Source organism: Pseudonaja textilis, chromosome 5, assembly GCF_049901715.1.
Source record: "Pseudonaja textilis isolate UNSWEBS1 chromosome 5, rPseTex1.2, whole genome shotgun sequence".
Classification (NCBI taxonomy): domain Eukaryota; kingdom Metazoa; phylum Chordata; class Lepidosauria; order Squamata; family Elapidae; genus Pseudonaja; species Pseudonaja textilis.
In genome coordinates this window covers 59,893,227-59,909,236 of record NC_141994.1, presented here as the reverse complement: position 1 = coordinate 59,909,236, position 16,010 = coordinate 59,893,227, and the positions used below count along the sequence as shown (strand labels likewise).

General features: G+C 41.9%; 1 protein-coding gene across 1 annotated transcript in view; it reads left to right on the top strand.

Moving 5' to 3' along the window:
• Positions 1-13,056, top strand: part of LOC113434458 (sodium- and chloride-dependent GABA transporter 2-like) — an 81,833-nt gene extending 68,777 nt beyond the window's left edge. The window contains exons 12-15 of the mRNA XM_026697687.2: positions 7,148-7,250; positions 8,404-8,504; positions 10,372-10,542; positions 12,615-13,056. Coding sequence (XP_026553472.1) covers positions 7,148-7,250; positions 8,404-8,504; positions 10,372-10,542; positions 12,615-12,713 — 474 coding nt within the window. The 3' untranslated portion in view covers positions 12,714-13,056. The remainder of the gene's footprint in view (positions 1-7,147; positions 7,251-8,403; positions 8,505-10,371; positions 10,543-12,614) is intronic.
• The last annotated feature ends 2,954 nt before the right edge of the window (positions 13,057-16,010 follow it).

Sequence of the window (16,010 nt, the reverse complement as noted above, 5' to 3'; positions counted from 1 at the left end):
GAAATCTGGCAGAGAAATCTTACAATAACTAAATCGGTGTCTTATAAAGAGAACTTATATAAAATGATATATAGATGGCGTCTAGCACCCTCCAAATTAGCAAAAATATATCCAACATCCAATCCAACTTGTTGGAAATGCAAAGGGAACCATGATATATACTTCCATCTCTGATGGACATGCCCAGTGGTCAAAAGTTTTTGGATTAGAATCAAAACTTGGTTAGAAGAAATTGTCCAGGGTGGATTGGAGTGGGAACTTATCTTCTGGGTATCATTAAGGAAGGTTATCCCTCCAAAGTAAAATATTTGATTATCCGTATCCTAACAGTGGCATGTATCTCACTGGCTCAATTTTGGAAATCGCCTAATATACCACCAATACAATTTATTATTAAAAAAATTTGTGAATGTGCAGAAATGGAAAAACTCACACTAAAATTAAAAGGAAAAGAGGAGGCGGAATTTTACTTAACCTGGAGTAAGGGGTATGATTGGCTAGAATGTAAAAAAAATGAAAAGGGGAAAATAAACTTATGAAACAGATTATGATACATACAATAACAAACAGGAATCGTTAATGTCAATCTTAGACTCTCTCGTACTTTAAACAATCAATAGAAGGAATTCATTGGTAAAAATAAATAAGTATAATCAAACAACAAATATTAACAACAGAACATTATGTTTGATAGAACATAAATAACAGAGAACCCATAGGAAGTAAGAAATAACTGCCACATAATATAATTTAGGAAATACTTAACCCACTGTCAAATGTATTAAAGGTAAGTTTAATTAGTTTTACCACAGAGATTATGGTAACATTTGTCTGTATGAATCTTTGTTTTTTGAGTCTGTATATTTGTATATTTTAATTTTTTTGTATTCAATAAAAGTTGATAAATTTTTAAAAAATAAAAAATAAACTATGAATGCCATCAATAAGCAGGACTGAGTAAAAAGGCTTTTCCTTCAGCTAGCGCAGCTTCAAACTGCTTTGTCACGATGGCAAAATGGCTGTGCCACAGCAAAGGGCAGGTCCTGTTTTAAACTGTACCCAATTAGATTGACCAAGATTCAAAAGAGGCAGAAAAGTATTAGAGCCTGAAAGACAGGGTTTTTAGATCTGTGTATATAATAAAGGGAGAAGTTTTATTTTGAACAACAACAAAAGGATATAAAAGTGAAAAGTGAATGCAAGTACTTTCCATTGTCTCTATCTTATATTCTATTGCTATTATTTCTACATTACCAAGCTAATTACTATTACTATAATAATTATTGTACTCTATTATAATACAATCAATCACCATTACACTATTTCCTCTATACAACAGTATAACCATTGTATGTTTTCATTTTCTCTTTCTTATATTAGCTGTGGTTTCTTCTTAGAAATCCTGTTCTGCCTTCTGCCTTAATTCCTCTCTGGGATTTCTTCTGATTTTTTTGATTCTTGCCTCTTTCCAGATTGTGCTTTGTTGTGCCTCCATCCTTCCTTTTGTTCTGGACCATCCACTCCCTTTGAAGGGAAAATGCCTTCTTTTATTCAGCTGTTTTTCTCTGCTGGTGGCTGCAGAGCTTCCAAAACACGTATCTTCTCCCACACCTGCTTCAAGGTTGCACCTTTTATAGGCAACTCTTTATAGACAACTCTCCTGTGCTGGGGAAAAAAAAAAGACTCAAATAGTAAGGGAGGAAAACAGCATAAATACCTCAATTTTTCAAAGCAGCCTGTTCTTCCACAGGCGGGCCCAGGGTTTTCATGCCTTTGGTGAGTGAGGGTGGTTTTTTTTCTTTACACTTTTCATGTGTGTTAAAAACCTATTCATACCACCTCCCCCATTGCTTTTATTTATTTATTTCTTTTTGAACAAACAGCAGGAAATCATAGCTTTGTAATTTGAAGCTAGGCGGAATCACATCCGATACCTGTACAATCAGCACAGCTCCCCCATTCCAAGGCTGTGTGCTATCTCCACTTCTCTTCTCCCTATGACTGCATCTCAAACGATCCATCTGTTAAAATACTGAAGTTTGCTGATGATACAACAGTGATTGGTCTCATTCGAGACAACGATGAATCTGCATACAGACAGGAGGTTGCACAACTTGCCTCGTGGTGTAACGGAACAATCTGGAACTGAACACACTCAAAACCGTAGAAATGGTGGTAGACTTTAGAAGAAACCCTCCCATACTACCACCTCTTATAATACTAGACAACACTGTATCAATAGTAGAGACCTTCAAATTTCTAGGTTCTACTATATCACATGACCTAAAATGGATACCTAACATCAAAAATGTCATCAAAAAAGCACAACAAAGAATGTTCTTTCTGTGCCAACTCGGAAAGCTCAAATTGCCCAAGGAGCTGCTGATACAGTTCTATAGAGGAATTACTGAGTCTGTCATCTGCACCTCTATAATTGACTGGTTTGGTTCTGCAACCCAACAAGACAGACACAGTCTTCAGAGGATAATTAAGACTGCAGAAAAAACAATTACTACCCACCTGCTTTCAATTGAGGACCTGTATACTGCACGAGTCAAAAAGATGGGTGTGTCCACATCCTGGACATAAACTGTTTCAACTCCTTCTCTCAAAACGACACTATAGAGCATTGCACACCACAACTAGACACAAGAACAGTTTTTTCCCGAAAGCCATCACTCTGCTAAACAAATAATTCCCTCAACACTGTTCATCTATTTACAAAGTGTACACTACTATTACTGTTTGTCTTCTCATCACTCCTTATTACCCATCCCCTCCCACTTATGACTGTATGACTGTAACATTGTCTCTTGTATCCTTACGATTTATATTGACTGTTTCCTAGTATGATTTGATTGTTGATTGAACCCTATGATTATCATTAAGTGTTGTACGTTATGATTCTTGATTCTTAAAAAATGTACCTTTTCTTTATGTATTTACATCAAGACAAATTCCTTGTGTGTCCAATCACACTTGGCCAATAAACTGTTCTATTCTATTCTATTCTATTCTATTCTATTCTATTCTATTCTATTCTATTCTATTCTATTCTAATTTCATGGTTTGTTGCTGGATTGGCAGCAGGATTCCTAGAGGTTTGAGGGATGTGACAAGCAATGCTTTAACCATTATGCCCTGTATAGCTAGCCAAAATGTGTGGCTTCTGGCTCAATTGACAACTTTGTGTGTTTATGTGTGTGCATGTGTTTCAGTGGTGGGTTTCAAAGAGGTTTACCACCGTTTTTGTGGGTGCGGCTTGGTGGGCATGCTTTGCACATGTGCACATACTTCACGCATGCATAGAAGCTTTCCTATTCACCTCCTGTCAGCTTGTGGTTCGCTGGCAGCAGGTGGGATGGCTGAGGTCTCTGAGAGCGAGGACTCATATAAGGGGCCTGCGTGTGATGCAGGGATGGGGCCAGGACCATCAGGGAGTGGAATGCTGCTTTCGGAGATTGTGGAGGCTGGCAGTAGTGATGAAGAGGATCCCGAGGAGCCTGTGCCTCGTGTGTGCACGCATAGGGCTGCTCAAAGGAAAGAGCAGCTACAGCAGCATGGGCGACTCAGGAGTAAGGCTGAAAGGTGATAGCCCCTCCCTTAAGGGATAAAAGCCAGCCCTTAGAGGTGGGATTCTTTGCAGGAAGCAAAGGAGTTCTTGCACTTCAAGTCTTGTGGAAGTTTGGACTATCCTGGTTTGTGTTTAGAGACTTTTGGTTTTGATTATTTCCTTGCAATTTAATCTAGTATTCTTGGCAGCCTTGCACAACCTTGGCAAGGCTTGTTCTTATCTGGGACAATTAATTTTTAATAGCATTTTACTGTGAATGAACGGAATTCACAGAAAAGCATTAAAAAGCTTTTGCTTTTATCTCTGTTTGGTGTTTGTTTGCTTTGAACGAGCCTTGGGTCAAAACACAGCCATACTGAGACAGATGCTCCCACGCTGCCATATTTTGAGCCTGAGAAAGTGGGAGGGGGGATGAAAGTGGGAGTGTATGTAGTTAGACATAATAACATTCTTTTTCTAATTCAAGGTCATGTTATTCTGTGCATAAGTGAGGGAAGTCTTCAGTTGGGATGGATGGTGATTGGGGCATGTGATGTGATGATGGGTGCAGGGGATGGATTTGTAGCAAGGAAGCCCAGAACTTTCAGATTCGGGATTCCCCAGTTGTGCCAGTTACTATCCAAAATAAAAGGAACTTTTGAGAAGATGTCTGTCTCGGAGTTATTGGTTGGAATGGAGGTTTGCTGGAATGCTGACATAATCCCTGTAGCTTCAACAGCTGACACGCTGCAATCTGCTGTGCCTTGCAAAGCAGCTGCGCTTCAAAAGCACGGAATTGAGGTCAGTATGGCAGCCTGGTCTTTGGCGCTACTGGTACACCAGAACTGGGCCGAACCAGTAGAATAGCCCCACTGGTGTGTTTGTGTCTATTTGTCTTTCTACCTTACCTAGAAATAACAAGCAATTATAGTAATAAACTTTGATAATAAATGAACTGATTTTTTTACAGCACTGTGTTTCTTTACTAGAACAAATCATAATTAGGTTTGGGGGAAAACAATATGATAGCAACTGAGTTCTCTCCTCCCTTGTACTCTCTACTAGCAGTTGTCATTCAGAAATATTTTGCCTCTGTTTCTTCAAAAAAAAAAGCATGTGTTTATGTCTCCTTGAATTTGTCTAATCTCTTTTTATAGTCTTCCAAATTAGTGGTCATTGCCCCAACTTCAGCTGAGATTCCACAGGTTAAGAATGCTTCAATGAAAATTGCTCTGTCCTGAACTTCCCATTGTACAGCTTTATTTGATAACCTTTCAGTTATCACTTCTCTTGCAGAGGGAGAGAAATGCCTCCCTGTTGACGTTCTCCGTACCAATGCAGGCTAGAAATTCTTAAATTGCCATCTGACATTCCTGTGCATAGCAACAGTTGCGCCGTCATTTCCATTCCACCGTGAGAGACGAATGCTTCGATGCTGAAATCTAAAACTAAAGATGAGAAATAGTTTGCATCCCACATATCGGTACATTGTGATTTAGCTGGAATTGCTTTTTATGTCATTCCCTATTGATGCTTGAAGTCAATTTGCTGTCCTTTGGATGAAAATGTAAGAGGGCACAGAACCAATTTTGCCAGAGTCGCATAAAGTAGCTTTGTAGATGGAGTTCACAAGAATTCACATTCCTGATTTTTCTCCAGGAGGAGACTTACATGTCTGTTCATCCATCCATCCACCCATCCATCCATATTATCTCTCTGTCTGTCTATCTGTCTGTCCATCTGTCCATCCATTATCTATCTATCTATCTATCTATCATCTATCTATCATCATCTATCTATCATCTATCTATCTATCATCTTTGTCAGTCTATCCATCCATATTGTCTGTCTGTCTGTCTGCTATCAATCGTCTATCAATCATCTTTGTCTGTCTATCCATCCATCCCATCCATCCATCCACCCATCTCCCTTTCCCCATACTCATACTCCCTTTCCTCATATTTTACATTCCCAGACTATAACTTCTTTTTTCATTCCTCATGGTAATAAGAAACTTAAAAATATGTGAAGATGGCATTCTTCTGAAAACTTGACTTGTCTTTGGAATGCATGTGGGGACAAAGCTTAAGATAAAACCTCTGATTTGGGTATGTGTGTATGTGTGACATTTGCAGGATATGGAGGTTGAAAAAATGATCCACCTCAGTATTAGCTGGTTTTCAGAAACTTTCTATCACAAAAGGGAGAAGGACACCCAGTGGTGGGGAAGACAGATGGTTCTATTGATACCAGAAACAAATAACATGCTATCTTTAGATATGTTGAGTTATCAGGCTCTCCAAATACCAGTTAAATTGAAAGGAAATATTCATAATCCTGGCATAATATGTATAAACAGAGGACTGCACATTCACTCCCACTTGATATTTTCTACCAGTAGCAACTAAGCAGGAACTGAAAGCCTATTGAGTCACCGCAAGTAATTTTAGCATAAGAGAAAGAAATGTGTAGGAAAATATTGTCTAGAAAACACTAGAACATGTATTAACAAATATGAATTATAATTTCCTGAACAGATATTTCTGGGAATGAAGTTAAAGTTGTCCATATACTGCTAAAGCTTATACTGCTAAAGCTCTTGTCCTCATTATATTTAAGTGAGACAATATATTTGTCTCTGGAGATTCTCAGTCATCCAGATCATAGTTATCTTAAAGGTGTTTTTTCAAAAGGCAACTGGTTGCAAAAAACGTTTCTTCTTTCTTTTTTCCTTAAGAAAGAAAAAAAAACATTTTGCTTTTCATCCAAGAAGCTTCATCAGTTCTGCCTGGATGGTGTGGGAGGGGGAAAGAGAAGGAAGGATTGGTTCTGACATGGGCAATATGTTGCATCAGAGAATAAAACCTTTCGATCAAGGTACCTCAAATGGGCTAACTTAGCCCATAACTTAGACTTATATACCACTTTATAGCGCTTTACAGCACTCTCTAAGCAGTTTACAGAGTCAGCATATTGCCCCCCCCCCCCAATAATTTTACCAACTTTGGAAGGATGGAAGGCTGAGTCAACTTAAGCTGCCAAATTGCAGGCAGCCGGTAGTCAGCAGAAGTGGCCTGCAGTACTGCACTCTAACCACTGTGCCACTGAGGCTCTTACTGATTGTGTCCAACATCTGGGACCCATGATTTCCATAGAATTGAAATTTGGTAAATTTTATAAACTTTTATAAGCTTTATAAAGCATTTTGTGACACAAAAGTTGTTGTAAAACAGTTAATGACATCATACAAAATGTCAAAAAGCATTTCCTGTCCTGATATTTGTCTGAGTAATACACTTCAACATAGCCCATTTTCAAGGCAGTTACTTCCCTGTATCCCAACTTTTCCAATGAAGGCAGTACATTAAAAGTTCTGTCATTGTTGAAGGCAGTGAGGAATCTGGTATGGATGTATCTCTGAAAGGATGAGCCAAGGGGTTCACAGATTGTCTAGCAGTATATATAAAATAAATCCAGCACTTGGGGGCTTAGCGGTGTAAAAAGATATTCATCTGATATTCATCACAAGTTTTAAACTCTCTCTCCTCCATCTCTTTCCCAATCTCCACTGTGTGTACATCTGCCCCTCTTTAGGGTGGGATGTACGTCTTCCAGCTCTTTGACTATTATGCTGCCAGTGGGATGTGCTTGCTCTTCGTTGCCATTTTTGAGACCCTGTGCATTGGCTGGGTGTATGGTAAGTACAATTGCAATAGGAAACGGGTCTCATTGACTATGGACCATCACACTGGGTTCAACTCTTAGCAATCACATAGATACAAGGGTGGGCTGCTGGGGGGTTCGCAGGGGTTCGGGAGAGCCCCTAGCTAAGATTCTGTGCAGTTCAGAGAACCCCCAAATCCCACTCCTGGCTGTCCTCACCCACCCTGCCCCACCTCTCTCAGGACTCCCTATGTGGCCCATTTTGGATGCAGGTAAGTGCAGGGCATGCATGGAGGCTTGGGGAAGGCAAAAAATGGGCCTCCCAGAAGTTCAGGAAGGCCAGAAATGGGCCCATTTCCAGCTTCCACAGAGCCTTCGGAGCCTGGGAAGGCCATTTTTACCCTCCCAGAGGCTTGAGGAGAGCCTTTGGAGCCCAGGGAGGGCAAAAATGCCCCCTCTCCGCCATGGTGCAGGAGGCTGACTAGGCCATGCTCACCATGGCCACGCCCACCCAGCAACCGGGCAGGGAACACTTTGCTAAAATTTTTGGAGCCCACCCCTGCATAGATAGAGCTAGATATAAAACATATCTCAAGATACTTGTCAAAGATCAGTCTAAAACATCTCTGGAGCTGGAATGTTATCCCTGAACTTGTTCATGACTAGTACTCCTGTTCTGTTGAAATATCTAGAACTATCCTCCTATCTAGTTTCCTATTTGATATGAATAAGCAGGGGGATCCTAGGTGGAATCCAATACGGGTTTCACACAGGTGTAACTGCTTTCATTCGCAGAAGGATAAGGGGGCAATGCCTCCCTCATTTTCCCTCCTGCTCTTTCAAGTCTTTAGAAAGACTGAGGGGATTTCTGGGAAAAAAAGATTCTGGAGCAGATGCAGAGGACTTCAGAGAGAAAAGGAAATCAAGTATATCCTTGAGTACTCTGAGCCTATCAGAAACCAATATAAGAAAAGAAATAAACAGTTTTATATTACTAATTTAACTGACCCTGAGAAGCTGTTGGTCATTGTTTTGCTTCAGTGGCTTCTCCTTGCTTGCTTCTCCTTTCTGTTTAGTCTGCTGTGCTTTTTATTTTATTGATCCTGGCTCTCTTCTCTGTTCCATAGGTGTTAGAGCAGACTTATTCTACCTGTCTTACCATCTTTTGCCCTCACCCCCTTTCACAGGTGCTGATCGTTTCTACAGTAACATTGAAGACATGATTGGGTACCGACCATGGTCTGTTATAAAGTACTGCTGGTTATTCATAACACCAGCTGTCTGCCTGGTAGGTGGAACATCTTGATCTGGAGACCAATCCAGAGGGTGTACAGAGAAATGGGTTGGACTCTTGGGCAAAAGAAACTTTGACCACAGCTTGTGCCTGATGCCAGGCAAAAAAGAAGGAGGGAGTCATGGTGGGAATGGAAAAAGAAATAATCCAAAGAGAACAGGCAAAACTAAAGTTTGCATAAATCCTATCAGTGAAGTTTTAACAGTCAATTAAGTGCTTAAGAGCAGTTCTTCAGCAGTAGAAGCATTGCTCAAAGAGGTCTCACAACTTTGGAAACATATTCTGACTCCTGCATAGATAAAATAGAATAGAATAATAGAGTTGGAAGGGACCTTGGAGGTCTTCTAGTCCAACCCCCTGCCTAGGCAGGAAAACTCATACCACTTCAGACAAATTAGTAAGACCACACATAACTGCATCCAGTTTTGGTCACCACACTGTAAAAAAGATGTTGAGACTCTTGAAAAAGTGCAGAGAAGAGCAACCAGGATGATTAGCGGACTGGAGACTAAAACATATGAAGAACGGTTACAGGAACTGCACATGGCTAGTCTAGTGAAGAGAAGGACCAGGGGAGACATGATAGCAGTGTTCCTGTCATGATCCTGTTAGAATCTGATTCAGAGGGGGAGGCCGAACAACTGACAGGGTGTGGGAGTGTGGCTTGGTTGAGTGTGGAAGAAACTGGGGAAGAGCAAAGTCCAACTGGGCAGAGCAGGGGAGAGGTAGAGAAAGGGAGAGGAAATTCAGAGGAAGACCCAAGGCCCACCCCCCCTTCATCCAAGGGCACACAGGAAGGAACAGAGAAGGGAGCATCATGAGTTGTGTGGCTTATAGCGGAAGAATGGGCCCTGATTCCCTTCATTAGCTGCAGCTGGGAACACAGTGTTTAAAAAGGGAGGTTGTTGAAAGCAAATTGTGAGTTATCTGGTATTGTCGAGGCTTATCTGTGTTCCTGACGTCTTCCCAACTGTGTGAGTTTTGCTGTTCTGAAGTCTGAAATTCCTTCTTCTGCCCTGTCAACTTAATTATTTCAGCTTGGTTTGTTTGGATTTTTGGTTACAGTTTGTATATACCTTGTTTTGGACTGAATTTTCTCCAGTTAAAGGCTGTTCCTGGGAGAGTTTTTCTCCAGCCAAAGGTAACCTGGACACTGGGGGCAAAGTTGGAGATAATAAAGGGACTCTTCTTGCTTACTTGACTGTGTTGACTTTGTGCCATGCCCCGGGTCATCACAGTTCCAATATTTGAGGAGCTGCCACAGAGAAGAGGTGGTCAAGCTATTTTCTAAAGCACCTGAAGGCCAGACAAGGAATAATGGATGGAAACTGAACAAGGAGAGATTCAACCTGGAAATAAGGATAAACTTTTTGACAGTGAGAACAATCAACCAATGGAACAGAAGTTGCCTTCAGAAGTTGTGGGAGCTTCATCACTTGAGACCTTCAAGAAGAGATTGGACTCCCACCTGTCAGAAATGGTATAGGGTCTCCTGCTTGGGCAGGGGGTTGGACTAGTCACTAGGTGACCTACAAGGTCCCTTCCAACTCTGATTATCTGTTATCTGTTAAATGGATGTCCAACATCTTAACAGCCACCCAATTCACTTAACAACTGCAATAATTCACTTAATGATGGTGGGGAAAAAAGGGGTCACAAAATTGGGTGCAACTCAATAACCACCTTGCTCAGCAACAGAAAGTCTGCTTCCAGTTATGGTTGTAAGTCAAGGACTATCTCTATTCACCAGATTGATTATTCACCAGGTTGAAATCAGGGATTATGTTCTCGGGCCCAAAGTAGTTTATTGAAGATTGGTGCATCTGATTCTAATGCTTCCTCCTTCGCTCAATTTTTCCAGGCAACCTTTCTCTTTTCCTTGATTAAATACACCCCACTGACATACAACAAGAAATATGTGTACCCGTGGTGGGGAGACACCGTCGGCTGGCTGCTTGCCCTCTCTTCAATGATCTGCATCCCCCTCTGGATCATCTACAAACTCTCCACCATTAAAGGATCCCTGAAAGAGGTAAGATTGGCATTTTTTGGATGGGGACTGTGATGCAAAGTGGCTGAGCCAGGAAGTCTACCTTGGTCTTCAGAGGTAGCGTTGCTGTGTTCCAAAATAACGAATGAGGTCCCTGCATTAATTTACTAGGAATCTCTCTGTTACTGGCAAGAACCGGTGACTTTATTGGATTTGAGTTGGCTTGAGGGCTGCACAATCTAAATTGCCTTTCTGGGTGTTTGTTATTAGCTGTATAATACTTCAGCAATGTCACAACTGAGCACTTAGCTTAGCAGTATCCCATCATTTCTTTCCCCCTCCTATGCTTATTGACTTTCAGTCAAATATCTTATTTCCTCTGTGACATTTGCAACTAGTTTCTTTTGATTAGAAGGAGTATCCAGTTCAGAATTACTGTAAAAGAAATATATGCAGCATGTATGCAGGAGAGTTGTTTTTTAAAACAAACAAACAAACAAACAATGCTGCATTTCAGAGAACAAAGTTCAGCAATCTTATTCAAGATTAAATTGTCCCAAAATAGTGACCCAAAAATGCTGTAGCTGTATTTATTCGGGTGCAAAATGAATACCAAGTGATATATTGGTTCCACTGTTTCAGAGTAGGGTTCCTTCTGGAAATAATCAACTGAAAGAGCAACTTGTGGACTCCAGTGTTTGGTATGAATTCAGCTCACTTTAATGATCCAGGGAATGACGCTGGACCATGGGCTGCTTTTCATGTTCAAAACCCTTAGTCCTCAACTTACAACCACAATTGGGACGAGAATTTCTGTTGCTAAGCAAGGTCCAATTTAATGATCTTGTTTGGCCATAACGGTTCAGCGAATTACTGCAGTGAATCATGAGGTTGCCAAGCAAATTCAGGTTTTGCTTGCCAGAAATCACCTAGGAAGTTTGCAAATGGCAATCGAATGACCCCGGGACACTGAATAGCAGTAGCACTTAGACTTATATACCACTTCACAGGCCTCTCTAAGCAGTTTACAGAGTCAGCCTATCGCCCCCAACAATTTGGGTCCTCATTTTACCCACCTCGGAAGGATGGAAGGCTGAGTCAACCTTGAGCCTGGTGGGATTTGAACTGCCAAATTGCAGTCAGCCAACAGTCAGCAGAAGTAGTCTGCAGTATTGCACTCTAACCACTGTGCCACCACAGCTCTGAAACCATTGTGAATGCAGGCTGCTTCTTGCCAAGCACCAGAATTTTGATCGCAAGGCTGTGAAGATGCTGCAATGGTTTGGAAGTACAAGCACTACTTGTAAGTCCCTTTCTTCGGTACCACCTTAACTTCAAACAGTTGCTAAATGAATGGTTCTAAGTCAAGGATTAACTGTAGGTTGGTTGTCTCAAATCCATTTCTGTGCTTTCGGAGAGGAGACATGATAGAAATGAATCAAATATATATCCAATTGTTAATTTTTGCACAAGGCACACTCTTAAACATTCGCAAAAGGACAGAAACTACAACCAAGTCTGTGGGGGAAACCAGATTCACTTAAAGACCACATGATTCATTTAACAAGTGTAGCCAAAAGCCCATAAAATGAGGCACAACTCGCTTAGCAATAGCCTTGCTTAGCAACAGAAATTTTAGCCCAAAGTTGAGGACTGCTTGTAGTTAGATTCTCCAACCACAACTTTTCTGGCAAACAGCAATATTTTCCATGTATCATTTTATATAATCTCACCAGAATCTCCATAGACTTTTCCAATTTCAGTGGTGGGGTTCAAATTTTTTTTACTACCGGTTCTGTGAGCGTGGCTTCATGGGCATGGCAGGGAAAGGATACTGCAAAATTCCCATTCCCTCCCCACCCTGCTAACCTGCTTTCCAGCTCCGTTCTCCTGTGCAGGGCAACAAAAGAAGACCCAGACCATCAGCTGGGACTTGGGAGGCAGAGAATAGATGGGGGCGGGGCCAGTCAGAGGTAGTATTTGCCGGTTCTCTTAACTCCTCAAAATTTCCGCTACCAGTTCTCTAAAACTGGTCAGAACTTGCTGAATACCACCTCTAATTTCCATCCACCCCTTCATATGGTCTCTCTCTCTCTCTCTCTTTCTTTTTCCAGAGGTTCCACCAGCTTGCCTGTCCAGATGAAGACTTGCCTCAAAGAATGTGTCCAGGCCATCACCTCTTCCCTATGACAGAATTAGATTCTCACTGTTAGGAGTGGAATCCTCAATCTGTGTTGGACAATCTTGGCCCGTGACCAAGAAGAGAGAAACCAGCCACCTCGTTTCCCTCTCTTTGAAAGAACCTGGGAAGGCTGCTAGAGAAAGAGAGTTCTCCCCCAAACATTGGGGTGCAAGGCAAAGCTGCTGCTTCTGTTTAGCAGCGTATTTAGAGGAGGCAATTTAAACCACGATGTTCTCCTACGGCTCCGTCTAGGAGTGGAACAGGAAGGACAGAATACTGTGATGGAAACTTTTTAACAGGAGCACAGAATTCCACTTGCATAAGGTTTAGGGAGTGTTCCAGCCCATTTATAAAATCCATGTTTCTTCCAATGATTTATTGCTTATGTGTCTGTGTTTTTTTTAAAGGGGGAGTGGGCCCTTGCTTCAACTCCAGGCCTAACTCTTTTTCTGTTGAACTTGGTATAACATTATTCATAATTCTTGAATAATTCTCATATTCTTACTCTTTAAGAGCCACACGATACCCTGTTTCTTTGAAAATACAACCTACCCTGAAAGTAAGTCCTAGCTGGATTTTTACACACGCACCCAATATAAGCCCTACCCCCCCCCCACAAATAAGCCTTAATTAAGATCATGCAGAGTGGATGGGTAAAAATTAAGCTAGTGTGGGGATGTGGGTGGTGGAACTGCCCTACTACTTACCTTTGGACAGTTGTAACTAGGCCTCACACACCCTGATACCTGCCTTGCCAGTCCATTTCTTCTGCAGCTGGAGCTCTGTTATCCTCTGGAAAGGCCTTCAGGGAAGCCTTGCCAGTCACAGAAGAAGCTCCAGAAGGCCTCTGACAGTGAAAAGGAGGCCAGGGGCAACACACGCAAGTAGTCAATGGATGACATCCCCTGAAAATAAGACCTGGTTCCTTTTTTGGTGACAAATATATATATAAGGCAGGATCTTATTTTGGGGAAAACATGGTAGGCAGGGTTGGTGCAAATTTATCTTGTTGCTGGCCACTTCTGATGGATTTTCACTGGCTCATGGATGGAGTAAGAGAACTTTTTTAAAAAAATCTTCCCATATACAGCACAATCCTGTTTACCCATCTTGGACACTATTTCATTTCTTTAAAATATGGGGCTAAAGCCACTGAGGAAAGGATGAGAAAAATGTGGCTAGGCAAATGTTCACATTTTTCATGACTATAACAGAATAACAGAGTTGGAAAGGACCTTGGAGGTCTTCTAGTCCAACCCCCTGCTCAGTCAAGAAACTCTATACCATTTCAGACAAATGGTTGTCCAATCTCTTCTTGAAAACCTCCAGGTTGGAGCATTCACAATGTCTGGAGGCAGGTCGTTCCACTGATTTAAGCGGAGATGATTTTTCACTTTGAGAATATCGATGTATTTTGGAAGAATAAAATCAGTGCAAAAAACATATGAAATCAGCATGAAACACATTAATGGTGCTTTCCTGACAGTGAGAACAATTAATCAGTGGAACAACTTGCCTTCAGAAGTTGTGAATGCTCCAACACTGGAAGTTTTTAAGAAGAGATTGGAGAACCATTTGTCTGAAGTGGTGCAGGGTTTCCTGCCTAAGCAGGGGGTTGGACCAGAAGACCTCCAAGGTCCCTTCATTCATTCTATTCTATTCTATCCTGTTCTATTCTATTCTATTCTTATTCTATTCTATTCTATTCCATTCCATTCCACTCCTCTGCTCCATTCCATTCCACTCCATTCCACTCCACCCACCCACTCCATTCCATTCCATTCCATTCCATTCCATTCCATTCCATTCCATTCCATTCCATTCCATTCCATTCTATTCATTCTATTCTATTCTATTCTATCATCACTAGAGAGTTTTAAGAAAAGATTGGGCAGTTATTTGCCCAGAATGGCATAGGTTCTCCTGCTTTAAACTGGGCATTAGATTAGGAAAGATCCAAGGTCCCTTCCAACCCTGTTATTCTATACTCTGTAAACATATTTCTTTGCCACGCCCACCAAGCCACACCCACAGAACCAGTAGTAAAAAAAATTGGAATCCCACCACTGACTGCAACGGCCATAATCTCTTGCTGCTATTCATACTGGTTGAGGCTGAAAGGAGTTGAAATCCAAAGCAGTTGGTATCCACTGAGTTATCTATCCTAATTTAAATATTGTATTCTATATGATTTTTTTATTATTTTAAGAAAGGCAAAGGGGCTAATCCAGGGGGGTCAAACTCGAGGCCTGAGGGCCAGATTTGGCCTGTGGGGTCCTTAGATCTGGCCCGTAGGGCGGCCCTAGAAAGAGCAAAGGACCGGCCCGCGGTGCCTTTGCCAGCAAAAACGGAGCTTGGGAGGGTCACATGTGGCCCTCCCAGGCTCCATTTACAGCTGCGACAGCCTCCTGCTGCCTCTACCAATGAAAATGAAATCGGGAGGGGGGATGCATGAGTTTTGTTTTCACTGGCAGAGGGTGGCAGGAAGCTGTCGCAGTTGGAAATGAAGCTCTGGAACCCGTTTTCACTGGCAGAGCACTTGGGCCACCACAGACACCCCCAACATGAATGACGTAAAGCTGGCCATGCCCACCCACCCCTCAAGGTCAAACACAACCCTGATGCAGCCCTCAATGAAATCGAGTTTGGCACCCCTGGGCTAATCCATTCCTATCCTTGGTTTCCTCCTATAACAGTCGCATTCATCTTCCGCAAATGCAGCAGGCAACAGGATTAGCTGGGCACTGAGCCTCACAAATCATGGCACATGCCTTGAAACGGGGCCTCTCATTGGCTGCTTCCCCCCACCTTGTACTGAATTCAAATGAAGGAATTTGAAGTCTCAGCTTACTCAGGGTTTCATCCCTTTGAATGAGCAACTTGAGACCGTTTAAGGAATACCAAATTAATTAAGAATGGCAGACCCAATGCAGAGTGGAGCCATTCCCTAAAATCACAAAGGAAAGGAGATAAGAGGCAACTACCTAGTCAGCCTGAACTATTTGGCTGCTTCAAAGCAAGCTGTCCCCTTGGAGAACTGTTGTGTCCTCTAGAACCTGCCTCCTTCATCCCAAAAGAGTAGTGGGGAAGCAGATGCTTTTTGAGATTCAGCCCAGATGTTTGCAACTGATTATCAGACAGAATCAGAACAGAGCATTTGCACTGCCAGAGTCCACGGTGATTGGGTGAGTATCACAAATCTGAATAAATAACAATACCCAATGGTGGGATTCAAATTGTTTTACCACCGGTTCAGTGGGCGTGGCTTGGTGGGCACACTTTGTGTGCACATGGGCACTTTGCACGCATGAAGAAGGTTTTCTACTGA